The 23154-nt window shown below is 33.9% G+C and overlaps 2 protein-coding genes across 2 annotated transcripts in view; both read left to right on the forward strand.

The window, feature by feature from the left end:
• The window catches only part of LOC133186613 (cyclic nucleotide-gated channel rod photoreceptor subunit alpha-like), a 37218-nt gene extending 26228 nt beyond the window's left edge, over nucleotides 1–10990 (forward strand). The window contains exons 3-4 of the mRNA XM_061321843.1: nucleotides 7836–8141; nucleotides 8806–10990. Of these exons, the coding sequence (XP_061177827.1) occupies nucleotides 7836–8141; nucleotides 8806–9701 (1202 nt within the window). The 3' untranslated portion in view covers nucleotides 9702–10990. The remainder of the gene's footprint in view (nucleotides 1–7835; nucleotides 8142–8805) is intronic.
• Nucleotides 10991–17569: 6579 nt separating this feature from the next.
• On the forward strand, nucleotides 17570–22400 carry LOC133187100 (uncharacterized). Its single transcript, XM_061322462.1, has 5 exons — nucleotides 17570–17753; nucleotides 17945–18078; nucleotides 20387–20462; nucleotides 20833–20977; nucleotides 21553–22400. The coding sequence occupies exons 1-5, from the start codon at nucleotides 17592–17594 to the stop codon at nucleotides 22071–22073; spliced, it is 1038 nt and encodes a 345-aa protein (XP_061178446.1). The 5' UTR covers nucleotides 17570–17591; the 3' UTR covers nucleotides 22074–22400.
• Nucleotides 22401–23154: the final 754 nt, after the last annotated feature.

Below are 23154 nucleotides of genomic sequence, written 5' to 3' on the forward strand. Positions count from 1 at the left end.
TTTATTTTTTCTCAATTAAGCTTCTATTTTTATTACTTTTTCTATGTACTAATTCAAGGATATTACATTAATTTAAATAATTTTTATCAAAACAGACAGTCTTTTACAGATTATATACCTGTTTATTACCTGTGTATATATAAAGTATATGTATTAGCAGTGCTTAACTCTTTTATTTTTGAGGTCATATTTTGAACAAGTTGAGACCTGCAGTGTTAAAATTGGTACCTTTAGTTTAATAACTGATTGTGTAAAAATACCAGCTTAGCACATTTCTTCATTTTCATTACTTTGCTTGATATGTATCAGCAGTGTGCTCAACTCTTTGCTGTTGTCATATTTTCAATGAACATCCATTATGATAATTTCTTTTATTAAATTTGTTTGGAAAGGTGAAATTTATGTAAGCTCCGGCGTGATTCGAACTCAAGACTTGATTTATAGCTAACTGGTGGTCAAACCCATTCTGCGCTACGCCGTTACGCAACAATTTAAAAAAAAACAAAACAAAACAAAACAAAAAAAAACAGAATTATATTCACATTCATTGTTTATTTCAAAAATACCTTACAATATGAATGTGTCGATGTATCTATTTTGTAAATGTCCGATATGCACATGGATGCATTCATAACAATGTCAACCCGTGCACGCACGGGTCAAAGTCTAGTATTATTAATAAATAAATACAGTAAAAGAGTGATAACGAAATGGAATTCTCATCTCAGAATTAATAAAACGTCTTTCCTCAGCGACATTCGACAAGACAATTTTTCTCAACAAAAACGGTTGACTTTCCATGTACATATAGAAAGTACAGTAATTATATAATTATATGCGTTTCACTACCGCGAGAATTATTATTCTGTCACTGACTGTTTGTGTTGTTTTTGTAATAAATTATCAATCAATATACTGGGGTTTGTTTGTTTGTAAAATTATTAATTGGATTTGATCTTATACCATGTACCAATTATATTTTGTTATTTTAAGATTGTTCAAATGCAAGGAACACACCATAGTCGTGACATGATTTGACATTTCAATAATTATTAAAACAATTTTATTTTTACATTTTAATGACATTTTGATAGCCGGAGCAACCAATAACTCAATAATCAGTATCTAACTGTTTAACAATATCACAGGCACCTGATGTTTGGATTGGATAGTGTGAGATAACCCCCCCCCCCCCCCCCCGATTCATTTCAGCTTTAAAAATATTGGCCGGCAATTTTTTTAATGCTTACTGAAATAAAAATTTACTTAACAGACCGATTTACGAATTTAATGACGGGAAAATCATAAATTTTGGAGAATAAGCTGTCTTAATTTATTTCATATAATCATACTATAAACACGTTGCATTAATTTTGCTGTTACCTTTTAGATTGATTTAATTTAATTAAGGTATGTCACTCGTCAGCCTTTTAGAAAATTTCAGTCAGAACCTCTAACTTAAAAACTATTTATTAGAATTCAATCTTTATAACATATTTAAATTAAACAATGTACATGTAAAATGTTCAACATTCAATTAAAAAACTGCTCAAAAATTCATAAAGAAGCAAGATTTATAAGGGACTATTTCTTGTGGTGGAAGGATATTTAGCAGAAAATTCTGCAAATCTACACATTTATTAAATTTAGTATCTTGGAACTTTAGCCTCACATACTTTTACTCAGAGAATATTTTCCGTTATGATACGCCTGGAATATTAAATATAGGTCTCAATTTATATTTTTATAACAAAATTTACACCTTCGCTCAACAAACTTTGCCAAGAAATGAAGATATATTAAGGAAGTCGAGATAAAATTTACACAGTTTTTTGCCAGAAAATCGCATATATTGACCACCAATATTTCAAAATTTACATCACTGACCCAAACTTTTTCTTTCATAATTTTAAACTACTCGATACTTTTGACCGATCAGCACTTAAGTCGTAAAAAGTTTGATACAAGAAAATATTCTATTGCCTATTTAGATTTTTAATACCCCAAATATGAGACTTTTTTAGTGCAAAAAGGTCACACAATAATTTACGCGCATTAATTTGCATGATTTGTTCAATGATAAATATTATTCAAACTATTTTACGTAAAATAAGATTATGTTTATTGCCATGGTTACATCTGATAAAATATGATAACGGTTAAAGTGATTAACCAAAGAGTTACAATTTAAGTGCAAAAAGGTCAACTTAATTGTACCGTAGCTCAGTTAGATGTACACTGACCCCCCATTTTCTCTGCGATTTTGAGTCATACTATATGAGTACTTATCCAAAATATACTTCTCAAAAAATCCTTGATATAACAAATTTCACGAGTGACATACCTTAAAGGGGTTTTGAGTTATAAATACGTCATGTACCAGCGAAGTTTGAAATAAAATTCTATTTTCAGAAAATGTTCCGAATATTCGACTATCGTTCGAATAATGCAGCCGAATAATCGACTAAGGAAAATAAATATTTTGACATCCCTACTTTTTTTGGACATCTTGTATCTTGTGCTGGCTTTCATGATGTAAATTTCCTTTATCTGCACTAAAACTCGGTCAGTTCTCTCACTGCGAACACCAACGAATGCAACTAAGATTTAGCTGATACATGTACCGTCCACAGTGTGACGCAAGCGGTCCAATATCTCATCGGCAGGTCCAGTATCTCTCTCTGCGGTCAAACATCGATTTTTTATGACCGCTCAACTGACATGGGAAATGTTAGACTTTTTAGTATAGATTTATATAGGAACCAATTTTTAAAGGTATAACAAAAACTTCTAATGCATGTTAATTATTGTGGAATATTACTGTATAAATACGGAAATTGATGATGGAAAAACTAAAGTCACGCAGCTCTAGTAAAGGCAAACTTTTACTCTTTATTTTTAACCAAATCATCTTAATGTCATTAAGCAATTCACCAATCAAAATGTGGAATTCGATCGTAGTCCTTGTCTAAAGGTTTAAACCGTATACACGGCTAGCTATAGGCTCCATTGGTAATACATTTATGCTAGTAGCCCGCTTTATAAAATATGCCTACGTTATCAGACACACCAATAACGTTCAAAAAACTGAAAAAAAGATCTTTAAATGAGACAAAATGTAGAATCTCACTGTTAAAAAAAATACATAATTATGCGGAAAGTTCTTGTCGTGAATGTGACTAAAGTGTTAATGTATTTGGAAGGAAAATGCAAAAATTTTGTCCTCGTAGTTATTCTATAACAGAGTAGCAGGAACAACATTTACCGTAAATCACTTTTTATTCGCGAGAATTTTATTTTCGCGTAAATACGCGAGACAGTGTTTTTGGGAAAATTCCATTCTCGCGTATAGGCCTAATAGTAATCCTTATGATTATATGGAGCAATAACCACAATTTGTGAATATTCTGTCTCGACATTGACTATCTCGCAAAAATAAGGTGCCACGAAAATTTAGTGATGTACAGTAATACATGTGTACATGATTAAACGGTTACTTATCAAAAAGCCTGTAAAAATAATCATAATGATATGGTGACCATCAAGGTCTGCAAGCTCTTGCTATTTACAGAAAATGGTCAATAAAATTGATAAGAACGTAAACTTATGCACTAAAAGATGTTTCTTAACTCTGCAACTACAGCGCTTTGTAAGGTACTGCATGTTATTGAATTTACGACTGGAGATTTGAATTGCTAATTAAGAGAAGTCCCTTTCTGCAGGCTAGATTAACCTCGTTTTAACTACGCTTATTGCCGTTTCACATGTATTGACATGCAATTAAATTCCTTGTTATGTCAGGGAGTGCACGGCAACAGAGACAAAATGCTAGTAAAAGGAAATGCGTGTATATTGCAGACATGCTTGTATTTGACATAACAATAAATCAGATTAGTTTATAATGCACCAACAGGTTCACTTTGTGTATTCCCATAGTTCCTTGAAATATCATTTGAAAATTTTCAAAAGAGAACAGCTTTAGAATTATATGAAATATGGGGATAAAGAAATAAGAAAAAAAATAGGGGAATGGTGAAAGCGAAAAATGTGGGTTGCAACAATACTGTGTAATCAATTTGTATGTGTTCGGTTTTAAAAGTTTTCATCATCATCATACGTTTCAAATGTCTTTTTGATGTATTTTGTATTTATAATCAATTTGAGGAAATGGAGACTTGGAGATTCTGTAAGTTGTATAGGAAAAAACATAGCTTTTAAATTGATTAACTTATATACATGTACATGCAAATTGCCTAAATCTTTTAAAATTATTATTAGAATGGTTGACTTTGGTGAGCATCAACTGTTAGTGACTATTTTCACATCCTGGATTGTTTCATATGTTAAGTTATGCCTTGTGTTGTATTTTCCGTTAAATGTAGATTGCAGTCTCACGGTTCGACCGCCAACAGAAGAACTAGGAACGATAATTAGTAGACATTCCCTAAAGACTTTCCTTTAAAGGCGCCATTTATAGAAAAAGTGATTAGACTTTTAAACCATCATAAAAACAGATAAGAAAATAAACTGAAAGAAAGTTCCTTTTTTAATGATAAACATTTTTAAAATGACTGTAAGGCAATGCAACATTGAAATAGAAAATAACATTTTATAAATAAATGATTTGATTGATTTGTTTAAAAAAAGAAAGAAATGAAATAACAAAGAAAAAATAATAATAAAGGATTTCTTGGCCACAGAAACCTCTAAATCGGCAGTGATTCATTTTGGTGTGCGTCCTGCGTAAATTACGCACAGATTTTGCCCAGGACGCATTATTTCAATAAATGTGCATCCCAATGGACGCAATGAATTTATAGAAGGACATTTATTATTTTAAATTGTTTCCATATAATCTGATTCAAAGCTTGACCGATTGCATCATTTCCACGCGCTAAGCGATATGCATGAGTGAACAGGTATAAGTTTGCCAACAACAGGTCAGATTTGACAATTCACTCTTAAATTGCATATACAAGCAATTATCAGAAAATATTTAGAAGTAAGATAGCATAGTTAGATTATGTCTACTGTGGAACATTTTTGAAGCGTATACGTGTACCAGGGACCTATATACTGACTATATAGGTCCCTGCGTGTATTAGGCTATACCTTTGTAATTAAGATATAATTTAACCTATATATTTTAATTTTTTCCTTAGAAGCCAAGACGTACATGTATAAAATATGATCATTTTTCTTTCTAACTATTTTTCATTTTTTAAAAAACTTTCTTTACTTTTTTTAATAGAACAACTGATCTGCTTCTGTGCTTTTTATGACAAAGATCGTAGTTATGATCTAAACATAGAAACAAGGTCCACAGTTGACAATATATTATTTTTATGCCACAAAATCATTTATTCTTACTTCCAATTCAATAGTCAAAGTATAGACCATTCACAGTTACAATAAAACATTAGCACTTTCGTGCAATATCCATTTATATTTTCACCAGAATTTCCTCTGTAGTATTTAATATGCAGTACCCTAGGGCCTTGGTTTTGGACGCATTGATTTTGGCATGGGACTCATTATTTTCATTCAGAGGGGTCCTTTGGACCCATGATAACCATTTTCAAAATGAATCACTGAATCGGAAAAGGCGGCAATGAAAGATTTCAAAGTCGAAAGGGTTAATTGCCATACATATTTATGAGAGTGATGGTGTGAGACAAAAACGCGGCCTTCTACTTCGAACCACCGCCTCTGGTCAATTCAGAGAATCTTATTGATTACTTTGTATTTAATGAAACAGTAAAAAAGAACAAAAGACAAAGTCACAAATGTCTCGCTTTATGGTCGCTGTTTCAATTTGTCGATGTTTAAAGCACTGGCGTGACTTGCAGTGGCAAATATTTCCTTTCTGTATTTGCATGACAATATGACGCGTTATTGGTTTCTTCGATGGACAAAAGAAAAATGTCAGTTTTCTGAGGGGATAATCTATTCGCTATATTTGAAAATATATCTAGGAAAAGGTCGAGCGGCGAACGCACTTGCCCCGCGGAGGAATCTCGTTTTCAGATTGGTGTTAGCGGAATTAAATTAGGATGAAGAGATCGATGATGTTTTCTTCGTGCCAGGGTCAGCGATTCTCACACGTCTTTTTTCTGGGAGGGTGAAAGATTTTGGATGAAGAATTTTGAAGGAACAAGATAAAATGAAATTGATATTTTCAAGGCTGCGACCAGTCAAATCAATATTGAGTCATTCTCGTTATCGTTAAAACTATGGCTTTAAAAATGGGGTTGGACAATAAAATACCTCTAATTTTGCATAGAAATATACAGTGCATATAAATAAATTCTTTAAAAAAAAAACAAACTAAAATATTAACATTTATTTCATTTCCCCTAGCAGGATTAGAATATGGATATGTACAGCATTTTTCGATTGGAAGATAAAAACTGTCTGCATGATGTATACTGTAAAAGTATATAAGACTATAATTCATGAAATTTAATAGCGCATGCAAATAAGAGTATGGAATCATCAGTCTATATTATCCTTTGACTTATTTGTCAAAAAAATAAAGATCATTTGAGAATATGATAACAATAATTCTCAAGTGAGCATCGTGGCCGCCGTTCTTTGTATTTGCAAGACTTCACAGGAAGACCTTTGTTAGGAAAAATATATCGAATAGCAATTGCTCTTTTAAACATTGGAGCTTTTATCAAAGAGGATATTTGCCTTAATAAATTTGTATATCTATGAATAGAATTTCTTATTTACCGGTAAACCTTTTCATCAATTGATGCTAGTTGGAGGGGATATGTATACATATGAAGACGATTGTTCTATTATTGATAAAGCACTCCCTCAATACTTACATTCTACATTGGCCATTTTCAAATAAGAACATCAATAATTAATAAATCGCCGAGATCTTTGGTGGAACTTAATTAATTTTAAGAGCGTACATTCTTATCTACGTTGTAATAGCGACAATATACATGGATTAATTCTCCAGATAAATGAAGCATCAAATATTATTAGCAGCCTGAAAATTAATATTTAATGATACAAAGCTTGGTCAATGCTTGCTTTTAATTGATTTCATAAACCCGTCTGTATTTCATAAAAATAAAGAAATATACAGGTTTTGTTATATTTGATTGAGACCAATATAATCTAATTGGCTTATTCTTTCTTGAATAATTCTTAAGTTAAGACCCTAGCTGAAATCATAATATATATTTCTGGATCAAAGTAAATAATTTTCTTTTATCAAACATTTCCATCGTATTTTGGAAATTCATGAATTCAGAGAGCTGTTTACGAGTCTCTGTTGGACACACTGTGGAATCATTTTAATCTATGAAGGCCAATATTAATGTTCGTGGGCAATCAAAATTCGGGTTTTCTGGTTTGTGGGGACAAAAAATTCGTGGATAATTCATAAATACTAAAGAAGTTGATAAAGGCTTAGTTTGTGTGAATGTAAATTCGTGGATAAGGATGACCCACGAATCCACGAACATTGATCCCCCACGAACAATGATAGTTTCTATAAGAAGTTCGGTTCCACGCCGTTTGCCGACTGTTTTTTCGCTCTAGTGGCCGTCCGAAACCACAGTCACACTATTCGAATCTTTCTGGCAAGTTTCGAAAAGCTCGTTCGAAGGATCGAGAAATTGCAGCTGCCAAAGTAAACATTAGTACATCATGCTCAACAGTGACATCAAGTCTGCGCTTCCTAGCCAAAATAACTAGTAAAAAAAGTTCCAACTCACTGTATTTCTTTGTATCTAGACTGCAGGACTTCATGCATAAAACACTTTCTTAAGTATCTCTCATTTGTTACTAATTCTGGAAATGACTATTTACAGGTGAGGTCGGCAAGGAAATGTACATAGTCAACAGAGGGAGGCTGCACGTGGTCGCCGACAACGGGAAAACGGTGCTTGCTACTCTAAAACCCGGAAGTTATTTCGGGGAAATCAGCATTCTTAACATGGGCACTTCTGGTAACAGACGGACGGCTTCGGTTCGTTCTGTTGGATATTCGGATTTATTCCGACTCTCAAAACAAGATCTCTGGGATGTTTTAAAAGAATATCCAGCAGCTAGGGTGAAACTTGAAGCAATAGCTGTTAAAAGGCTAGAGAAAACTAAAAAGATCCCGATTGAAAAAGGTACATCACGATTTAAATCATAAGTACTGATATACAACTCATAAGTACTGATATACAACTCATAAGTACTGATATACAACTCATAAGTACTGATATACAACTCATAAGTACTGATATACAACTCATAAGCACTGATATACAACTCATAAGTACTGATATACAACTCATAAGTACTGATGATACAACTCATAAACACTGATGTGTACCATTTAACTTTGGATTTAAAGTTTACTTACATGTACATGTTTTAAGGTTCATAAACCCTCTGCTCACTCATAAAATTTTGCTTTAACTGTTCTGATTTTCCAAAAGAAATGTATTTCATAAGTAAAATACAAACAATTATGGCATAGCTTGCTGGGCAAATATGGACAAAAAAGACACTTCATACTGGACTAATTCATAAAGGAATAATAGTCATAAATGTCATTAAGAGTTATCTCTCTTTTCAGAGTATCGTTGAACCTTAAAGTCAAAGTTACTGAATAAGCCAACTATGCTATAATGCTAAATCAAGTTAAGATCCCTAGAATATTAATATTATAGGGGAAAATAATTTATTTTCACACATTCTTCTGTAGTCAAACATAAAACAAGCATAAACAGACTATTGACTCTCAATTGGTTTTATTTTTTTACTAATTTGGTATTCAATACTTTGCAGCGTTGGCAAGAAGCAAGAGCACCCCGGGACTTGTAGAATCATCCGGGAAAATTCCATTAGAAGCAATGATGATAACTCGTCACCACACTCTTCCGGCTGGTCTTCCAAAACAGTCATCCTCAAGCGGTGATGAAGGGACTCAAGATGAAAATTCCTCAGAAACGGGTGAAAATGCTCACGCTGAAATTACTGCTGAACAGAACTCAATACAGATTGAAAATTGTGACGTCACCAACGTGGGGACGATGACGTCCTATACGGGAGGCACAACACCTACCCAGCCCATTGGACACCAAGGTTATAGTCCTCCGATCTCACCCAGAAGTCTGTGCCAAACTCCAAACATACCGACCATCAGTGCGGCAACGCCTATTCTTAGTAACGCCGGCGGAAGTCCCGCTCAGTTATCGCCCCTGAGTTTTACGTACACTCATACATATCCGTTTCAAAACCATCCTCAACAAATGAATTTTTTGTCTCCATATTGTGTGTCAAATACAATGAATCCTCTGTCTTCGCCTAGTCTTGCCACAAGTAGGTCAGATAACCTTTCATCCTCTCACATAAACTTGTCCCCACAAAATCACCCTCAGCCTACTCTAGTTCCCGTATCCCCTGGGTATAACATATCGAACTATGGCTCTGTGAGTCCACAGAGTTTTTCATACGATACACCCAATGACATTTTACTCAAAGAAATCAACACGCTCCGAGAACGTTTGGTTTCATTGGAAACAGAAAACGCTTCCATGACCGCCAAACTGCACAGACAGCAATGGGACGTGGAACACAGACTTTCTGAACTGGAACTCCACATGTGTCAGAGTTCGAGTCAGGCGAGTACGTCGAGTCATGAGGAGCGATTCGAACCAGTCAACAGAGAATCCATCATTTAATGCGAAAATTACACTGTCATGCCAAATTCTTGAATTCGACGATCTTCCTTAAAGTAACACTTTAAAGAAGGTGCTTCGGGTTCGGAAGACAATTGTCAATTTCTATTATTTCACATGATGGAGACGGCATCCAAAGAAACAAGAAATATCCCACATAATGGCTTTCTTAAGTGAGGCTTCTTGTATTCCTTGTGACAGTTCAGAAAATGTGTTCGATTATATATCAAGCATTGTAGACTTCAGAGTTTTATGTAGCTCATCATACTTATATTTTAACGTTCAGGGAGTTTGATCATTAACATGTTTATTTTTTTCTTATGTTGGAACAACTTGTAGATGTTCAAAGATTTTTTTAGTCGCTTGTTAAGGAGAGCAACACGTAGGGATCACTTCGCCATCGTTGTCTTCTCGTATGGCCGTATGTCACATCTTGTATCTTTTGATCCGCGAAGTAGGAATTTTATGTTTGTAAGAATATCTTATTTTCAATTGTAGAATTTATATACAAACCGAATTTTCTCAGAAAATCACACTGAAGGTTTTATAATATTTAAAGTTGCTATCGCAGGAAACCAAATTGTATTCCCTGGAACCGTCATATTTAATTTCCACGACGCATGCATTGTTTATGTTTTTGTTTCCAAACGGTGTAGTGAAGCCAAAATATTATATTTTAGTATCTCTGTACACCCTGGCTTTTCGTATGGAAAATTCTTTATAATGTTCTTATATTTCTCAGGTTGACTCTGTTTAAGTTGAGGATGTATTGACTTATCTCTGTTTAAGTTGAGGATGTATTGACTGAACTCTCTTTAAGTTGAGGATGTACTGTAGTATTTACTTGACTCTCTTTAAGTTGAGGATGTACTTGTATTCGATCACATGACTCTCTTTAAGTTGAGGCTTGTATTGATAGCCATTTACCGAGCTTCATTTGTTTATATTAACATTCCTTTCATTGTAATTTTATACATTCCATTTCTGTTGACCAGTTGAATAAGATGTTATTGAAAAACATGAATGATTTTAATCATGATTTTTCCTCCACCATTTCTCTTAGGTGAATTCTTGCCATAAAAAAGGGGGGGCTCTCTTTTTTTTTTTTTTTTGAGTGGACTTGGACTTCTTTTGGCAATTTAATTTATCTTAGTATTTATGAAGATATATATTCTGTTATACATGTATAAGTTGTATTCTTTGAAATTACCTTTTTGAAAATGTTTTATTTTATCGAATTCTTTAGAATGTTTGGGACCAATAAAATTATTGTTCACTGACAGTTATAAGAAAATGGCATTCATTGATACTTGTTATGATATTTTGTTCAGACTATCAATGCTTTTAATGCATTAACTAGCATTTCTGGCATTTATGATCGTTGATGCCAAGTTTCTATATCATTTTTAAAATATCAAGGGTCTATATATCTATGATTCATTGATATCTGAGGCAGTTTTTATTTTTATCGTATTTTATGTATTCTATCAAGCAATTGGTAAATATTTTTAAAAGCTATGACGCCCATATTAAAACCCAGTGTATAGAATGGGCAGATCATTTGCAAATACTAAAAGGAACTAGTAATTTAATATGATAAATGGAATAACAAATTTTCACACACATATAATGGATATCATTTTATCTTCTCTCGTTACTGGTCATTCTATACCGACATAATTCTTATCCACTGTAGCTCATTGTATATAATTCAGTTCATTATATTTCATTAAATACTATAACCTTCGAATAAAAGCAATAAGCAATTATAATACTGATAAATGCGTCTTTCCTCAGTATATTTTAATATTATATTACTTTAAACAATATTAATTAAGAAAATCTGAATGGATTCAGTAACGATCATGCCTACTCTCTAAGTACCAAATTACATATTTTTAAATTAATGTACATCAATGATCAAATATTAAATCAAGAAAAAAAAAATCTTTCTCTAAAATTGAAAGATTGTGTTCCACCAACATTCTGTTTCATTACAAATAATTTATGCACGTATATGTTGAGATCTGTCAATATCTTTGGTGGTTCTGCTGAAATGCTAAGATCAGCCATGCTGGTTGGCTGCAATTATAAGATCCACCACTTATATTGGGTGGAGGTTCTGCTGAAATAATGAGATCCACCACTTGTTTTGGGTGGAGGTTCTGCTGAAATCATGCCATCGATTGCCATCATATTTTTATAATATTGAATCATGTATTATTACTTGTGTATCACATTTGAATTTGTTAATAAAAATATATATCTTAATTAAACTATTGATGTTTTTAATGGAAAACATCTGGATGAGATACAGAGAAATATATAGGAAAAGGGGGGCTCTGTTTAAATTTCCATTTATCTTTTTGGTGTTGTTGGGATTCCTGTAATCCTTTTGAGTCCACCAAACAATTTTAGGAAAAGTCATCGTATGTCACACAATCCAAAGTCAAGTCATCGTCCATCAAGCAATTTTAAGTAAAGTCATCGTATGTCACACAATCCTAAGTCAATCATCGACCAGCAAACAATTTTAAGTAAAGTCATCGCATGTCACACAATCCTAAGTCAATCATCGACCAGCAAACAATTTTAAGTAAAGTCATCGCATGTCACACAGTCCTTAGGCAAGTCATCGTCCATCAAGCAATTTTAAGTGAAGTCATCGTATGTCACACAATCCTAAGTCAAGTCATCGACCATCATGAAATCTGAATAAAAGTCATCGTATGTCACACAATCCTAAGTCAAGTCATTGACCAGCAAACAATCTTAAGTAAAGTCACCGTATGTCACACAATCCTAAGTCAAGTCATCGTCCATCTTACAGTCTTAAATACATAATTATGTACATTGTCGTCCGTCAAACAATTTTAAGTAATTTAAAAGCAATCAGCCATCTAAAGAAAAGTCATCGTACGTCAAACAATTTTAAGTAAAGTCATCGACCGTCAAACATTTTTTCAGTAAAGTCATGTTTTGAATTAATGACGTCGTGTTGTAAAGGAGATGGGCGAACATAGCGTGCAGAAAGCCTATAGCTTCAGAAATATAAAAATCATGTTCAGTTTGTGAATTTAATATTTAGAGTAAAGTTCTCATTATTGAAATTTATGTAATTTTGATAAACAAAACTTTTCTGAGGAAAATTTTCTCGGCAAAATTTATTCTTTTATTTAAAAAAGTAATGTGGTATTCGTGGGGTTCGAACCCTAGCAATAAAAATCCTGAGAATCATTTTCTTTCGAGACTAGCACGCTAACCACTAGACTACACAAGTCCTGACGAACAGTGGTATTTAAATCATGTTTGTTATATGACCCTTGACTTAATGGACTTCAAGTATTTCTCGAAAAGATGCGAATGTTATGTCATAAAAGTATATTTTTAAGGTATAGTGGGTCATTGCTCCATATTTTTGGTAACCAAAAAATGTATATTTTTATGCAAACTTTGAGGATTAACTTTCAAAAAGGTGGAGCGAAGACCCACTCATATCGAAAAATAGTGTTATAGTATGCGAAAATGACTCTTTTTGCCCGCTTTAGTGTGTGTCTAATATTTCACAGGCAAATAATTTCAAACTTTGAGGGATTTTTGCAAATTGTAGAGATTTTACATAAAGTATATTTTAATGTTAGACAAAATATCAAGGAAAATTTTGATATAATTGCAATTCAATTTTTCATCTTCATGTTTGTCACACTATAGGCTTATCGCTCGTCATGTTCACCCATCTCCTTTTGTATTTATTACCATGCGGTAAATTTAAAATTTACAAACATGACAGTTCACCAAAGAAGTTTTAGAAAAGTCATCGACCATCAAACAGTATTAACTAAGTCATATTTCATCAAACAGTTTTAGTTAAGTCATCGTCCATCGATTTTTTTATAAAGTAAAGACATCGTCTTTCACAGAATACTAAGTAAAGCCATTAATTGTCTTGAAAGGAGGAGGAAAGACAAGCCATTTTCGAAAGTCAATCTTCAGATACATGTACATGACTATTCTTACAATATTACAATATTACGAGGATCCGTGTTTCCTAGGGGGAGGGATCCAAGGTCATTTTTTCGTTACTTTACATAGAAAATTAAGAACTCTAGATCAGCGCATGAACCACACTTTTGAAACCTGTTTTAAATTCTAAATATACCAGTATTTATTTCTGCAAACTGTGTTCACCCTAAGTCTTGTGTTGATTTTATAATGTACCTAAAATTGTTGATGTTAGCAAATTGGATTTTAATTAACTCGGTTTCTTTTTGCCCCCCCCCCCCCCCAAGATCTTTTAAACTTTCTTAGTATCAAGGTAACCATAAAATTGATCTGGATAAAACAAATAATATTTGTTCTGTCGAAATACAAATATACCCAAAAATTACTAACCATATCGTGATATCCATTTTAACCATGACAACAATTTCAGTCATGAAATTGATTTTTGATGGGACTTTTGTAACATATGTAAATTTTTAAAGGGCCTTGTGTACATAACCCCACCCCCTCCCAGTTTTGGGGTTAATTGTCTGTTTTCTAACGAGAAAAAAACCCAGAGACTCCTTCTTGATAATGATGCTGAGGGCGTAGGGTGAACATTGGTTTTTAGAAGCTATCAAGGAATTATGGTTCAGATCATGTTGTCTCAGATGTCTGAAGCTTTTTTATTTGATACTGCCGGGGGGATTGGGGGAAGGGGAAGTCCAGTTTTTCTTCTTCGGTTAAATCGATATCGACGAGCATTGCCGGGCAATTTATGCAATACTTGATTTAAATCAAAAGGTACGTAGTCCGATCCTCAGGTTCTGAAAATCGGCAGTTAATTGAAAATGCTCTATTACAAAAATATGTCTCTGAATTCACATGTAAAGTAAGTAAAATATAACGCACTTCATGTTATAAATTGACAACACTGAAAAGAACTGCGAACGATGGTGTTGTTTTGCTGCCGACATCCAATTCAATTTTTGAAAGTTCACATATTTGAATGATTTTTCATATTTATAAAAATTTTCCACAATACTAGCATATACAACTTTCTAAGTATTTGAGAAAACAAAGAGAGATAACTCTAAAATTTTGGTAAAACGTGTTTTTCACTATAGAAATCAATGGAAAACGGAACATATCCCCCCCCCCCCCCCTCCCCCACCCCACCCTTCCGTGAAACAAAAATTCATTTTTCAGAAATCATGAATTGATAATTAACAAATTCATACTTTTCAAAGCTTTTCATGAGGGTTGGGGGATATGTTTACAGACAAAAATACAGCAAAAATGTTCATTTTATTACAAATTTCAAATGAGATTACAACTACGTACAAAATTATCGTTTATCAATTTTATATGTTTAATTTTACAAAAGTTAAACATACGAGAAGATATGAGGTTGTTTTATCCATATCCATGGGTATACATGGTAGTAAGCTCGGGGTAATAATTTGAAAGGGGTGGGGCAACCTCCTAAAAAAGAATTGACAAGAAAATCCTACTCTGTGGGTGGGTGTGTGCGTGGGGGAGGGGGGTTTGGAACTTTCTAACCTTTTGGTGCATTTTTTTCAAATACTGAAATTTGCCAGTGTTTGACCTTATAGCAACAAGGGGGGGGGGACCAGCATCTACTTAATTAAAATTACCATATTAAAACTACTACAAAAGACAATACTCAAACAAAAGTACAACCCCCCCCCCCCGGCCCCCGCGTTTTAAGGGTCTGCTGAATATATTAAAACCCGATGGTGTTAAATGTCTGCGGGAATTGAGAGAAACAAGCGCCTTGGGTAGTTCTTTTCTCAAGAAATATGTATTACACCATACCTGCAGTGTAATACATGTACATGTATAGCCTTAAAACTATAAACTATTATAAAATAGCCTTTTATAAAATTTCATACTCTCTGATACTAAAAGAGAACTTTTAGTATCAGAGAGTGTGAATTTTTATAAAAGGCTAGTTTTAGGTTATATTTTGGATTTTTCCTGGATGTAATACTTTGTGAATGTGAAAAAAATATTTTATATAAAAAAGTCAAAGAACCCTTGGGGTACGGAACACGGGGAGGGGGGGGGGTCCTGTCCTCAAGCACCTGTGGCTCCTTATATGTATGTTACGTGGCGCCAAGTCAAAAGCATGCTGGAGTACATATCACAAGTGCCTCGAATACTTTGACGACCGAGTTAACCATAGCCAAATGAAAAAATGGAGGGAATTCGGACATTATAGTGTGTGAGTATGGTTTTACAAATATATACTGGTAGATATCAACGTTATAGGTCTGTCGTAAGGCCCACTGTTTTACATAGTTACTGCGGTTTTTTTTCTTGAATATTCAATCATTACCCGTTTAAATTCCTTAAAAAATGATTTGAAAGAAAACACAGACTTTAAAAAAAAATAACATTTTAAGAACCCTCTCTACCCGTCTACATTGCACACTAAAGAGTTCTGATTTTGGGATATTTTTATGCAGTTAGAGTAGTCTGCCTCTAGATCTAAAATCAAATTAGTGTATTACTCAATTTGTAAATTGATTTGTAAACCAAACATTCTTAACATTTTAATAGGCCAAGATAAATTAGGACCTATAATTGAACACTTTAGTAGCATATATTTCCCCTGCACAAGTAAACAACAGTGATTTCTTTTCATCAATACTTTGTTGTCTTTGAAAGTAAACGCCAGATACCCTATGCTGAAATTGGGATAGATAAGCTCCCTTTAACCTACCCAGGCCGATATCCACTACTCAAACCATTACATCCCTCCCTACTTCAATTATCTTTGCCCTCAAAGGCACCAACCCAAGTTCTTTTGCCACTAGTAGGACTTTCGCATGCAAGTCCAGGGGTGGTCACATCACCAAATTATGTAACAGGAAAGTAGAAAATGTATGGCTGGACCAGGAATCGAACCCGGGACCTTTGCATCACTAGTCAGGTGCTCTACGAAGTGAAGCCAGGCTACGGGGCTATAAAAATTAGATGAGGTCTTTTTGGATCTCAGCCTCACTTTTGTCCAAAGGAATATATAGTGGAAAAGTAGAATGAGATAAGAGTGAGCTCTACTAACTTTTATGGGCTGGGAGGCAGGACTCTAACCCTGGCTACCTGAATTCTACCATCTAAGCTACGGGCAAACAGACCTGCTTGACTGCCACTCATAAATGTGATAAACATACTTTGTACATGACATTGACTTTCAGGGTTAGAAACTCCCTAAAATTACAATTCGCAAATAATTGCGAGTACCAAGAAAGTGAACTCGCAATTTTTTAAGACTACTCGCAATTTTCATATAAAGTTAAATTTATATAAATTAAATACTTGCTGTACATGTAACTTAAGGAAAAAGTATAACTTCTGTACAATACACAAAATACAACTACACTGTGACCTTTAGTTAAATTACTGATTTAAATCAAAAGCATTGTGTTCTGTCATATTATGTAATTTTGTTACAGTTTCAATGCAAAAAAATCAACTCGCAAGTTTTTGCGAGTTACCTAATTTTTAACTCTCAATTTGGGAATTCTAACTCGCGTTTTGCGAGTTGTATATAGTGAATTTCGAATCCTGACTTCTCTTTGTACGGTCTGTCAGTTTTAAAATCTTTGTTACACTTAGACATGATTTATTTAACATGTTTAAGGTTAGATGTGGCTGTGTTTATTACTGATCTATTAATGACCTTGTGGCGGATGCCAGACAGGCAGGTTTGATAGCTGGTGGCCAGAAGCTTGGTTAGTAGGGGTACAGGTGTTTGAATCCTGTTGTGGTCTGGTCCATTGCATTTTCTCCTTCTACGTTGGATATCTGTGGAAATCATGCTGTTTCTCATGAATTTTCCTGTCTCATTTTTTCCAGATAATTTCCTAAAAATGTGACATCAGCATGCCTTCCAATGAGGATTTCTCTGTGAGTATTTTAGTGGGCGACACAATCCTGCCAGAATACCTCCGTGCCGGGATGTGTTATGTAGAATGTGATTTCTTCTCTCCCTTCAGCTTTAAACAGAAAACAGAGGAAAAAGTTGGAGATGAAATAGAAACTCAGGTGAGCCAAATGGCAAACATGTCGTAAATCTATAAATGTTGATGATAAAATTTATAGGCTCACTTGGTGTTACATATGAATTTTTCTCCTACCAGAATTTTTGGGAAAGGGGTCTTTTTGTGATTAAAAAATATGAAAAATGTATGCCTGTGTTACATTTAAGTCAGAGAGGGAATTTTTCAAATTTTTAGGAGCAGCCAGTGACACCATTTTCCATTTGTATATCAGCAAAACCAGGTCTCAGTGCCTACCAACATTACTACTACAGGGTGTTCATTGATGGCCAGAAAGTCACATCACGGAGTATTCAACAAGGGGAAAATAAGTAAGTGTCAGTGTTAAGGAGCAAAATAAAAGAATTCTTTTCTGGGCTCAAATCAAGATATTTTAACCTTTTCCTGACTGAAAAAAAAAAATATTCATTTTAAGACTTTGTTGCTATTTTTCTGGACAAGATGCTTGTCAATTTTAGCTCACCTGAGCCGAAGGCTCAATTGAGTTTTCTGATCAAAGAATGTCCTGCATCTTTCTGTTGTGTGTCGTATGTCAACTTTTCACATTTTTGACTTTTTCTCAAGAACCACTGGGCCAATTTCAACCAAACGTGCCACAAAGCATCCTTGAGTAAAGAGAATTATAGTTTTTTCACAGGAAGTGCCATGCCCTCTTTCAAGGGGAGATAATAAAGAATTCATGAAAATTTGGTGGCATCTTTAAAAAATCTTTTGCTCAGGAACCACTGGACCAGAAAAGATAAAACTTGTGTGAAAGCTTCATTACATACTGTAAATTCAATTTTTTTTCATATCATGACACCCAGATTAGGGAAGGCCACAACAGGGTCAAAATTTTACATAGGAATATATAGGGAAAATCTTTGAAAATCTCCTCAAGAACAGCAAAGCCATTATTAGTCATATTAATATAGAAGCATCCTCAGGTAGTGTAGGTTGAAGTTTGTTCAAATCGTGACCCCTGGGAGTAGGGTGGTGCAGAAAGGGGGATCAAAGATTAACATAGGAATATAGGAGAAGTCTTTAAATATCTTTTCCCCAGGAACAGAAAAACCATGATTAGTCATATTTATATGTAAGCATCCTCATGTAATGTAGATTCAAGTTTGTTCAAATCGTAACCACTTCGGCAATTGGGTAGGGTGAGGCCATAAAAAGTGATCAAAGTTTTACATACGAATATGTAGGAAAAAGAATCTGCTGATGAAGAACAGAAAGGTGTCACAACAGTATTAGATTTTGCTATATATTCTTAGCAAAAGTGCACAACTTTGAGTAGGTGGTATTAATTCAAAACAAACTTTTGAAGGGTTTCCTTTTCAGTTCTTGTAAAACAATTCTTTATAAAGATTTTAGTACATGTACCAAAAAATACATAGCCATCCAGCAAGGCACGCAAGTTTGTTTTGGACGAAGTTGAGCAGGTGTTTGAAAATCAAGTCCAGGATCTAATCACTCCCCACTCAAATACAGTATATAGAAAAATCAGCACGCCCTAAATTATAATGAATCTCAATACAGGAAGTTTACATATAGTTTTCCATCTCATAAAATAAAAAAATTCAGCTCCAGTCTCGTGCCAAAATGCCCGAATCAGGAGGGAAGATTCAGGAATTATTTTGCGTCAGCCATGATTTGACGTGAACCTCAACTGAAATACTGTTATGACACCAGAAGGGCTAATATTACTCAGGTGAGCATTGTGGCTTCTGAGCCTCGTTGTAAGCTTTACTGGTTAAGGGTCAGAAAAGCTTATGCAATGGTAAGGACTGTAAGGTATTCAAACTATTCATTGTCCTTTTACATGTCTATCTGTCCTTCTGTAACAATTTTTTTAGAATGCCAATCCTTTAATAGTTTTGGTCCATAAGCCTTGTCCACAAGTAGACTACACTAAGATATATAACTCTGTTTTGTATTTTAGTATAATGTATGTTTTTCTGCACATCTTGATGTAGTTTACTTGTGTAGACTGTACATGTGCAGATCTAGGGGGTTGGGGGTGTCTAGATCCCACCCCTCAGATTTTCAGAGTGAAAAAATTTCTATGTAAAGTAACTTACCAAAAAATGACCTTGGAACACCCCCCTCCTCCGAAACATGGACATTATGTGGTAAGGAGAGCTATGTATCTGAAGAAAATTGACTAAGAAAAGTGACATGTCTCCAACCCCTTCCCCCCCCCCCCCCCCCCCCCCCCACACACACACACACGTGAAATCAGTTTTTCAAGTGTGGACAAGTCAAAAAATTTCCGAGTGCAATGTTTGGTTGAGTTGGTGTGGACCTCTGGAAAAAGTTTCTAGATCTGCACATGCTATACATAGGTTTTTAATTTCAATTTACAGTATTGCCATGGTTAATAAAAATAGATGCATATTTTTTCTGTGTTTTTTTTTCTCAAAACCGTTCCCCTGTAGGCTTTTATAGTTCTGGTCCAATTTCCAATTTCAATTAAACACTACTCCTCCTACAATGTCGGTCCAATTTCAAGAAAATGTGTATGTATGGAGGGAAGTGTCTAGGTTTTATGAATACATATACTTAGGGTTCTTTTTACAAATTCTTCAAAGTAATCATTCAGTTTTTCAGTTAATAAAGGTTAACATTTCATTTCAGAATCATCAAAGGCTTTCGAGATGGAATTATGGTGAAAGAGTTTTTGTTTTCGATGCCCAGTCTGAAGCAATCACAGGTTTGTTAAATATGTAGTTGATTACGGTAGATTCTTTATCCATGTGAGAAATACAGTGTATTAATATGAGTTTTAATTACATGCCATTGAAAGTTTTCCTGAGCCAAACTTAAATTTTAAAGAACATAAATATGAATGAAATATTGAGCTAAACTTGGAATTTGAAGACATAATTTTTTTATTGAGGATATTTAATTGTGCATCTGCATTATTGGCATATCTAAAATGATGACAATGATAGCTCCTAATAAATTTTTAAAGAATTTTTGTATAATTTATTTAAGTGTTAGTTTATATGGTGATATATGTGTAAATTTACAATTTTCTCGTTAATCCTGTTGTTTACATTAGTTTCTTACCTTTACCTTAGTCTGAGGCTCCATCATCAGATCGTGTGGGGTGGATCGATGTGGAGTGTTGGAATGCCACCTTGAAGGCAACAAAAAGATCAGTTAGAAATCGCCGTCTGGATTTTACATCAGGCTCCAAAAAGGACAGCTTGAGAATCACACAAGGTTAGAGAAAGCTTTCTTTTATTGAATGCTCTCAGACAGATGGATCCCATGCTAAGAGGCTGGTGTATGCTCATACTTTAATTTTTTTCTGTGTTAGATGTATGTTTTTTATATGTTCATTGTATTAGGAAATGGTTTTGTGTTTCAAAAATCTTTTGATAATAAAAGATGTTTAATATCAAACTGGTATAATAATAATCATGTTGTACTGTATTACATTATTCAGAGGATATCAGTTGTGTCTAGATGTAGATTACATCTGATATAAAAACTTTTATATCAAATTATGAACCACTGATTCAGATAATCAAATACAATGAGTGATTTCTAGTGTATCACATGTGATGAAACATATAGTTGTACCTGTAAATTAGATCTTCTAATTAAGGTAATCATATATATAAAAAAGAAAACTACCAGATTGGATTTTTAAAAATTTATTGAGGGCTTCTTATGGAAAGGGGGGGGGGGGGGCTAGGATTCAATTTTGCAAATGAGTGTGTGTTGTAGATTTCACTTAAAGAATGAATTTTTTTTTTAAAGTAGTGTAGTCCAATTCCTTGTTCTACTTTTAGGCAAGTACATGATGACCACTACTAAGGCAGGTCGTGTCTTACAGCTCAAGAATGCTTATCGTTCGACAGATTACTGGGACCTTAATTCCCTCCGAAGTAAACTCTCCATTAAATATGTCACTGCTCAGGACCTGAGAGATATGGGTGTGGCTGTGATCCCTATTCCATACCCAGCACATCTCCCCCACAATCAAGGGAGGGAACTTAGAGGACAAAGTGTAGATTTATCTCAAGGACTTGCCGGAACAGAATATGACACAAAGGGAGGTAACAGGGAAGAGACGGGAGAAAAAATAATCGTTGATTCGAACATTGTGACTCTGGATGGGAATAATGATCCGGGAAGTTTGGATAGCGTTAAAGAAGACGTGGAAGTGACATCACAGAGAAGTGGGACTTCAAATGAGACTGTGAAGGTTAAGAAAGAGGCTACATTTCTGGGAACGGACATTGTGATTGATCTGTGTGATTTAGATGATCAGGAAGATTTGACTTCCAGCAAGGTTATTGTGTTAGATTGAAAAGTATTCTGGTGTTAAAAGCAGACTCAAGAATGTTACAAAATCGTAGTGGAGAAAAAAATTGTGATGAGATTAACACTGAACATTTCCTGATGTTGCAAATAACTAGAAATGGTGTATATATACATGCAGGTGGACAAAGCAATATTTTTTCTTGAGGATCCAATGCAAATAGATGGATCAGACTTGCATGATAATTTTAAAGATTTTTTTTTCTTTTGATCATGTTGTTTAATACATGTATTTACCTTTAATTTGACAGCTACATATACATTGATTTACTCTGCATATTTAAAAAAAAAAAACTTAATCAGAAACCTTTTTGTTTTGTGCATATTTTTTTTTCTTTAATAAAGAGAAAACTTGAATTTAAGTTTTCAAAAAATCACGTTTTTGCTCAATAATTAGTACATGTAATATAACTGGTCGGCTTATGTGTCAGCAGAAATTTATTAATGTGAGTGTCTTATTTAGATCAAGTACTTGATTAGGAATAAAACTACAGTAAAATTTTCTGATAAGGAAGTCACTGGGACTTTAAATTCTGGTTCTTTTTAAATGAGATTCTTTCCATCAGTATAAAAAACACAGTGTGAAGTCTACAATTGAAAAAAGATTTGCTTTTTTTTTTTTTTTTATAACTTAGTTTTGCTGTATTACACTGATTTACAATTTTTACTGAATCTAAAATCACGATTACAGTCTGCCAGGAGGTAGACTCTTAAATTGATATAATTTTTTTCCATTGATTATGTATTTCTGCACGATTGCATTTTGAAATAAGAGCTAATATAAGTCTTTCAAAGTCAATTCCATCGTCTAAATGAGATGTCTTAAAAATCCATGGAATAAAATTTTGGTGTAGCATTCCTCCTTCAAATGCATATTAATAAGTAAATAAGATTTGTCAAGTGTATCTTAATCAAATCAGTAGAAGTCTGAAAGAATCATCTTTTTTTATCAATTCACACGCATGCAGGAGTCAGTTAGGACTGGGAAGAAAGTCACAAAAAAGATTTTAACAAATTTGTGTTTATTATCTAACCGAACATATCATATCAATCTCCTATATGCAGAGTTG

The sequence above is a fragment of the Saccostrea echinata genome, unplaced genomic scaffold, assembly GCF_033153115.1.
Source record: "Saccostrea echinata isolate AGI-Se365-2 ecotype Australia unplaced genomic scaffold, CSIRO_AGI_Sech_v1 ptg000014l, whole genome shotgun sequence".
In the NCBI taxonomy this organism is placed as follows: Eukaryota; Metazoa; Mollusca; class Bivalvia; order Ostreida; family Ostreidae; genus Saccostrea; species Saccostrea echinata.